This window comes from Bos indicus x Bos taurus, chromosome 5, assembly GCF_003369695.1.
Source record: "Bos indicus x Bos taurus breed Angus x Brahman F1 hybrid chromosome 5, Bos_hybrid_MaternalHap_v2.0, whole genome shotgun sequence".
In the NCBI taxonomy this organism is placed as follows: domain Eukaryota; kingdom Metazoa; phylum Chordata; class Mammalia; order Artiodactyla; family Bovidae; genus Bos; species Bos indicus x Bos taurus.
This window is the reverse complement of record NC_040080.1, coordinates 62,197,361-62,206,540: the sequence shown is the minus strand read 5'-3', so window position 1 is coordinate 62,206,540 and position 9,180 is coordinate 62,197,361. Positions and strand designations below refer to the sequence as shown.

General features: G+C 36.4%; 1 protein-coding gene across 1 annotated transcript; it reads right to left on the bottom strand.

Moving 5' to 3' along the window:
• Nucleotides 1-2,275: 2,275 nt before the first annotated feature.
• On the bottom strand, nt 2,276-3,223 carry LOC113893511 (olfactory receptor 6C2-like). Its single transcript, XM_027543459.1, has one exon. The coding sequence runs from the start codon at nt 3,221-3,223 to the stop codon at nt 2,276-2,278; it is 948 nt and encodes a 315-aa protein (XP_027399260.1).
• Between the last annotated feature and the right edge of the window lie 5,957 nt (nt 3,224-9,180).

Genomic DNA, 9,180 nt, shown 5'->3' with positions numbered 1-9,180 from the left:
GGCTGAATGATGGGTTGGTTATCATGTGCAGGAATATTAACTAGCATCAAGGTTTAGCTCTAGGTGTTCACTGAAATCATATTTATAATGGCTTGTCTCTTATCTGAAAAATGTATATGTGTGTATATTTTCTGAGAAGATTTTATTGTGGTAAGAACACTTTGTGAGAACTACCCTTTTAACAGATTTTTAGTGTAGAATACATTATTGTTGATTATAGGTACAATGTTGTAAAGCAGGTCTTTAGAGTTTATTAATGTTACTTAACTAAAATTTTATGCCTTTTCATTAATAAGTCTCCATTGCCCTGTCCCTTTCAGCCCTGTTCCCTGGTAATCACTATTCCAGATTTTAATTTTATTAATTTGACTATTTTAGAAATTTCATGTAAATACAATCATGAAGTTTTTGTCTTTCTGTATCTGGTTTATTTCACTTAGGATACTGTCTTCAAGGTCCATCCACAGTGTCACATGTTGCTGAATTTTCTTCTTTTTGAAGGCCAAGTAGTATTCCACTGTGTGTATATACCACATTTAACTTATCCATTAATTGGTAGGTAGACATTTAGGTTGTTTCTACATATTAGTTATTGTGAATATTGCTACAATGAACATAAGTGTGCACACATCTCTTTGAGATCCTTTTTAGTTCTTTTGGATATACACCCGGAAATGAGATGGCTAGATCATAGGGTAGTATGTTATATTTAATTTTTTAAGGAACCTGAGTGACTTTTAAATAAGAAAACTGAAGGGAAAAAAGTGTGCTCCAATAAAGAATGAGAATATATATAAAATACAGGGAAACAGCAGTCAGAAAAGACTAAATGTGAACCTCTTAAACACAGGTTCAAGAGCCTATAGCATGAATTGTAGAGAATGGAGGAAATAGTTTCAGACGATGATCTGTGTAAATTTCTTTTTCTAGGAAATGTGGTAAATAGTGTGTGTTCTTCCAATGTATAACCATTTATATCATTAAAAAATGGAATACCTTTATGTACCACTCTTTGTATTTCTTTTGAAAACATTTATAAGTTTCTAAGATTCCATACATCTGGCTGTTTTTACTTTATTTCTTTTACTTAATTTTTGTTGTGTGCTTGCCTATTTTAGAGACATTGTGTGTTGGCATTTCAATATATGTGTCTGCATCTGGCAGGCTTTTGTAATACCAAAATATTTAAATTCTTCAAAATAGTTGTTATCCATTCTCACAATTTTCCCTTTCTTTTTTTTTTTTGAGAAAATCTTAGAACATTTAAGAGGCTTCCCAGGTGGTGCAGTGCTAAAGACTCTGCCTGTCAATGCAGAAGGCATAAGAGACACCAGTTCGATCCGTGGGTTGGGAAGATACCCTGGAGTAGGAAATGGCAACCCATTCCAGTATTCTTGCCTGGAAAATCCCATGGACAGAGGAGCCAGAAGGGCTACAGTCCATGGGGTCACAAAGAGTTGGACATGACTGGGCATGTATGCATTACTACTACTACCATAACATTTAAAAGTCTTATTATTAAAAATTTAATGTGCAATTTGTATAATTTTTGTTTTAATATTTAGTATGTAGTTTTGCTATAGATTAATTGAAAATAAGTGCCTGAGTTTATTTCTGGGTTCTCTACTCTCTTCCCTTGATCAGTATGTCTATTTTTGTTCCTGTACCAAACTGTTTTGTTTAGTTTTTAGTATTTAGTATTAAGCAAAATACTGTTTATTTATTATTTCCATAATTGTAAAGGTTTATAATTCTCCTTCATAAAAAATGTTTATTACTGAAAGTTAACTTTTGCTTTCTTTAACATAGTGTTTCTTCTGTTCACTCCTGAAGGTACGTGGGAATAAAATTCTGCTGGTTGTCTCTATTTCTAGTGCCTAAAGCAGTACCTACCCCAAAGGAATTACCCAATACATATTTGTTTTGTGAATCAATGAATAAGTAATTTGAAAGTTTTGGATTTGCAAAACTAGTGGCAACCATTACTTATTCTTTCTCTGGAAAATGTAAGAATTTATCAACTTACTGTTCTCTTTTGGTAGGTCTAATTTGGAGATATGCTTCTGTTTGACCTGTTGTGCTTCATTTTTTGATATTTTTAATTTGGAGGTGAGGCCAGGATTTAAATTTTAAAAAATTATTAGCATGCTGGGTTATGGAAGGTTCTTAAATGATGTTTCTGAAGAAGTTGTCACTAGATCAAGATGAATGAGAGTGTTTTGAGTAAATTAACCTGATGGCAAAACTTGGTAGTTCAGTATGTGTTTATTTGGCTTTACATTCTCTTATTTTTTTGGGAAAGTATTGTGATTCTTTTGATTGAATTATTGAAGGCTTGTTTGACTTGCTTGTTTCTCAGTGTGTAAATGAAAGGGTTCAGCACTGGAGCGATGGAAGTAGTGAGCATGGTCACACCTTTGTTAATGGCCACTGAGTCCTTTGCTGAAGGTTTGATGTAGATGAAGATGCAGCTACCATAGGTGATTGAAACCACAATTATGTGGGAAGAGCAAGTAGAAAAGGCCTTTTTCTTTTGCTGGGCAGAAGGGAATTCTAAAATTGTCTTGATGATATAAATGTAAGACAGAACTACACACATCAGTGTCATAAGGAGGGTCAGCACAGCACAGATGATAACAGTCTGTTCCATGTACCAAGTATTTGAACACGAAATTTTCAGGAGGGGAGATGCATCACAGATAAAATGATCAATGGTATTAGAATCACAAAATTCCAATTCTAGGCCTAGGCTAAGTGGGGGGATTATAATAAACAGACCAGCTACCCAACAACAAAAGACAAGTCTTCTGCAGACCATGCTACTCATGATGGTCACATAATGCAGGGGTTTGCAGATGGCCACATAGCGATCATAGGACATAGCAGCTAGGAGAAAAAATTCGGTTACACCAAAGAGGTCAGTAAAAAATACTTGGCTGGCACAGGCATTGTAGGTAATGACCTTGTCACCTGTCACAATGTTATACAGGTATCTGGGAATATAAGCTGATGTGAATGAGATCTCCAAAAAGGAGAAATTTTGTAGGAAATAATACATGGCTGTCTTAAGGTGGGAATCCAGGAAGATGAGGAAGATGATGGTCAGATTCCCAGTTATGCTTAGCATGTAGGTGAGAAAGAGAAAGATAAGAAGCAAAATCTGCAGTTGAGGGTCATCTGTCAGTCCCAGCAGAATGAATGTTGTTACCGTACTGTTTCTCATTGCTGACTGCTGAGTTCTGTTAAATATGCTGTTAACATTGAAATGCTTCATTTAGGATTATTTTAGCAGTATGGAAGGTACCATATTCAAGTTTTTCCTTATTTATCATTATTTAAAATATTTACAATTTAAATATTCATTTTGTAAAGGACTACTTTTGACTGTGGTGGGTATGTCATTTTGTAGGAGCAAAGATGTCTTGTGATATTCAAGAGTTCTCTGGTTGCTGTTGTTGCTTGATATTTCATTCTTTATTAAAGTATTAAGACGTGTAAGATCATTTGGGTTCACTGTGCACATACTCTGTAGTCACTTGAAGTCTCTGAGCTCTATGGTTAAAGAATTTTGTTTTCTGTTTTTGTTCATTGCATACAAGTCCCCTCAACACCCCTAAACTATCATGTGTACACACACACACTCACACACACAAACACACAAAACTTCTTCAGCTCCCCACCTGACACTGCTTCTGTCAAGGTTTCTCTGTCCCTAAGTAATCACTTATAATCCACAGTGATGCAAAATATAGAATGTCTTAAAGTGCAATATAGTTGTACTTATGCACAATATACATTTATATTTTCATGAAATGCCCTGGTAAATAAACTTCAAAGATAGTACAGACGATGTATTTCTCTGGCTTTTATCTGTCTGTTAGTATTCTCTTCACTTCTTTCATGTCTCACCATACTAATATCCCCTTTTTATTTTCATTAATTCTTATGTTTTGCTATGTCTTTCAGATGGTCATTTCTAAATTGATATCTTTGTCTTGTAAAACTTGATTCTCAGATGAAATTTGACATATCTACTTGAACATTCACATGGACTATGTCGCAAATAAAACTCATGGTCTTTATCTCTCCCCCTTCTCCTCTTAAAATGTCCCTTTCAACAAAGATAATAGATTACATTTATTGAGCATATTCCATGTGACAGATTTTTTGGTAAATACTTCTCACACATCATATGTTTTCTGTCTTCAACTAACTTGAATAACTACTATTGATTTTCAGTTTCACCTTGAAGCCCTCTGGAAAGTTTCCTGAAAGTCCAATCACTATGCTATCTCTTATCCAAGCCTCTGTGTTCCCATAGAAATCAATGCTTGCTACCATTTTAACACTTAAGAAAGAACACTTACTTGTGTATTACGTGTCCTCCATACCCCTCAATTCATGTGTATGTGGACTCACTTTACTGTGTGAACTAGTGTATTATTTTACTGATATGGGACAGGGTCAGCTCTGACTGACTCAATAGAAGATGCAGCTAAGGCCTCAGGGTTATAGTACCTGACGTGAAGAAGAAGAGTTGAATGAGGCTCATGGTTTGTCTGAGCAACCTAAGAGGATTGGAAATATATCAGCAAATAAATTAGATTAAGTTGATATGTAGGAGAAATATTTCTGCTGCTCATCTCCTATCTTCCTCCAACTCTTTTCCTAAATCTCAGGCAACATATCCATCATGTCACTGAATGAACTTAGCCCTATCACTACCATTGGATATCATTCAATGTTCTAAAAAGTCTGTTTTTTCCTTCTAAAGTTACACAAAGTATAGTAAAACAAGATTTAAAAGAAGACTCACTGATATGTGGCTAACTGGTTTTTGTTTATCCTACTTTTTCAAAAGACATGTTTGAAATGAGGACAAGAATCTCTGATGAGGATGCAATTTCAGCCACATCATTCTTTGGGTAAACTGAGGAGTATACTTACCCAATTAAATGAATATAGCCCTTATTTTTTGCTGTGAATTTAATATATTTCTGGATGGTCATCAAATTTTAATCCCATTAGATGCCAGTATATTTTTGTGCATAAAACTCCAGTAAAATGATATTTTTATATCCAAAGGAACTGTGTTCTAAAAATATGAAAAAAGTATATTTTACCAAATATAGAAATTTATCACTCACATTTTCAATTTTTAAAAGACAGGTAAAATATATTTTCCAAAGCATAGCAAGACTTAAATCACACAAAACTGAATAAAGTTGAAATGACAAACCTCACTCTTATGACTGTCAATCATAGTCTCTGTTATTTGTTGAAACATATGCAGTCTTAAAACTCCTAAATTGAAAATGACAGTTAGGACGAAGATTTTTATATGAGCTTTTGGTTACTTTTGCTTATGAATCCACTATCATGTTCACAACAAATCCAAGATGCCTCTTAGAGGTATCTTTCTGAAGCATCCATCTTCAAACAATTACATGGATTTCCTTGTTGTATTCTTATAACCTTCTCTCAAGAAAGAAAGAAATATAATATTATATGAGGATGATGGAATGTCAGAAATCTTCTCCAGTTTGAGGAAAGTTGCTATGCTAACCTCTCAGGGCTCTGAACACATTAACTATACCTAGCTTGACATTTGCTTTATTTGTTAAAAATACAACCAAGTGAATAATCAGAGTCCCTGGTGACCCAAGAACAAAGTCACTAATGAATCTTTTGAGTAATTAAATTTGTGGTAAAAAATGTGGTAACTATATCTTCTTTGGATATAGTTTCCTTGGAGACAGGAGGACACTGCAGATAAAAGCCAGTAGGAAAACAGAAGGGGCTTCCCCAGTGGCTAAGTGGTAAAGAATCTGCCTGAAATGCAGGAGCCACAGGAGACACCAGTTTGATCCCTGGATCAGGAAGATCCCCTGGAGAAGGGCATGGCAACTCACTCCAGCATTCTTGCCTGGAGAATCCCAAGGACAGAGGAGCCTGGCAGGCTACAGTCCATAGGTCGCAGAGTTGAACACGACTGAAGTGACTTAGCATGCATGCATGCAGGACAACAGAAGAGTCTGGTTGTAAAATGAAATTTTAGCTTCTTCTTACTGTCACATGGAATAAACTGATGCACATGATATCAGTTCAGTTTGGTTCGGTTGCTCAGTCGTGTCTGGCTCTTTGCGACCCTATGGACTGCAGTATGCCAGGCCTCCTTGTCCATCACCAGCTGCTGGAGTTTACTCAAAGTCGTGTCCATTGAGTTGGTGATGCCATACAACCTTGTTAACCTCTCTTGTCCCCATCTCCTCCTGCCTGCAATCTTTCCCAGCATCAGGGTCTATTCTTTTTGTGTGTGTGTGAGTTCATTCTTTTTTTTTTTTACTTTGCAATATTGTATTGGTTTTGCCATACATCAGGGTCTTTTCAAATGAGTCAGCTCTTCACATCAGGTGGCCAAAGTATTGGAGCTTCAGCTTCAACATGAGTCCTTCCAATGAATATTTAGGACTTGTTTCCTTTAGGATGGACTGGTTGGATCTCCTTGCAATCCAAGGGACTCTTAAGAGTCTTCTCCAACACCAAAGTTCAAAAACATCAATTCTTCACCATTAAGCTTTCTTTACAGTTCAACTCTCACATCCATACATGACTACTGGAAAAACCATAGCTTTGAATAGATGGACCTTTGTTGACAAAGTAATCTTTCTGATTTTTAATATGCTGTGTGGGTTGGTCATAACTTTTCTTCCAAGGAGTAAGCGTCTTTTAATTTCATGGCTGCAATCACCTGCAGTGATTTTGGAGCCCCCCAAAATAAAGTCTGTCACTGTTTCTACTGTTTCCCCATCTATTTGCCATGAAGTGATGGGACCAGATGCCATGATCTTCGTTTTCTGAATGTTGAGTTTTAAGCCAGCTTTTCCACTCTCCTCTTTCACTTTCATCAAGAGGCTTTTTAGTTCCTCTTCACTTTCTGCCATAAGGGTGGTGTCATCAGCATATCTGAGGTTATTCGTATTTCTCTTGGCAATCTTGATCCAGCTTGTGCTTCATCTAGCCCAGCGTTTCTCATGGTGTACTCTGAATATAAGTTAAATAAGCAGGGTGACAATATACAGCCTTGACGTACTCCTTTCCCTATTTGAAAACAGTCTGTTGTTCCATGTCCAGTTCTAACTGTTGCTTCCTGACCTGCATACAAATTTCTCAAGAGGCAGGTCAGGTGGTCTGGTATTCTCATCTCTTTCAGAATTTTCCAGAGTTTGCTGTGATCCACACAGTCAAAGGCTTTGGCATAGTCAATAAAGCAGAGATAGAAATAGATGTTTTTTCTGGAACTCTCTTGCTTTTTTGATGATCCCACAGATGTTGGCAATTTGACCTCTGGTTCCTCTGCCTTTTATAAAACCAGCTTGAACATCTGGAAGTTCATGGTTCACATACATTGAAGCCTGGCTTGGAGAATTTTGAGCACTACTTCCCTAGCATGTGAGATGAGTGCAATTGTGCAGTAGTTTGAGCATTCTTTGGCATTGCCTTTCTTTGGGCTTGGAATGAAAACTGACCTTTTCCAGTCCTGTGGCCACTGCCAAGTTTTACAAATTTGCTGGCATTTTGAGTGTAGCACTTTCAGCATCATCTTTTAGGATTTGAAAGAGCTCAATGTGAATTCCATTACCTTCACTAGCTTTGTTTGTAGTGATGCTTCTTAAGGCCCATTTGACTTCGCATTCTAGGATGTCTGGCTCTAGGTGAGTGATCACACCATTGTGATTATCCATACACATGGTATGGGAAGACCATTAAAAAACTACATTTCTTATTTATTAGTCTATACCATAAATTATTAACTATATTTAGGAACTTTTAATTAGATAAGAAATTTAAAAATATGTAAAATCATATAACCCATATAGACATTTTTCTTCAAATGTATCAACATATTTATAAGACTAAAAATAAGCATTAACAACAGATTAAGTATAATTGAATACACAAGTCAATGTTCTTAACCTTCTAAACATAGTCTAAATTAATACACATATAGTTATATATTAGTTATTTATTCTTATTAATTCATGTTCAACATCTTAGTATCTTAATGTTCCTTCAGATATTAAAATCAAAGTACTATAAATTCATGTCCTTTAAAGTTTTCCGTGCTCCTATGGTCAACTAATTTATGACAAAGGGGACAAAAATATGCAATGTGACAGGACAGTGTCTTTGATAAATCGAGCTGGGAAAACTGGACATTGTGCATGTGTGCTTAGTTGTGGCCAACTCTTTGTGACCTTATGAACTATAGCCTGTCAGGTTCCTCTGTTCATGGGGTTTTCCATGCAAGATTACTGGAGTAGGTTGCCATTTCCTCCTCAAGAGATCTTGCCCACCCAGGGATTGAACCCACGTCTCCTGTATTGGCAGGTGGATTCTTTAGCACTGAGCCATCTGTGAAGCCTGGGAAAACTGGACAGCCAAATGCAATAAGTAAATAAAATAGCATAAAACTGGGTTAGTACTACCTTACACACTGCACGAAAATTAACTCAAATGGATAAAAGACTTGAATGTAAAACCTGAAACTATAAAGTTCTCAGAAGAAAACACTGGCAGTACATGCCTTGACTCCAGTCTTGGTGATGATTTTTTTGGATTTGACACCAAAACCAAAGGCAACAAAAGCAAAAATAGACAAGTGGGGCCTCATCAAACTAAAAAGCATCTGCACATTGGTTCAGTTTAGTTCAGTGGCTCAGTTGTGTCTGACTCTTTGTGACCCCAAGGAATGAAGCACAGCAGGCCTCCCTGTTCATCACCAATTGCTGGGGCTTACTCAAATTCATATCCATCAAGTCGGTGATGCCATCCAACTGTCTCATCCTGTCGTCCCCTTCTCCTCCTGCCTTCAATCTTTCCCAGCATCAGGGTCTTTTCCAATGAGTCAGTTCTTCACATCAGGTGGCCAAAGTATTGTAGCTTCAGTTTCATCATCAGTTCTTTCAATGAATATTCAGGACTGATTTCCTTTAGGACTGATTGGTTTAATCTCCTTGCTGTCCAAGGGACTCTCAGGAGTTTTCTCCAACACTACAGTTCAAAAAATATCAGTTCTTGGGCACATAGTCATTATGTTATACATTAGATCCTCAGACATCTTCATACCTAAAAGTTTGTATTTTTCTTAATAACCAAACTCTCCTTTTTTCCCCCATC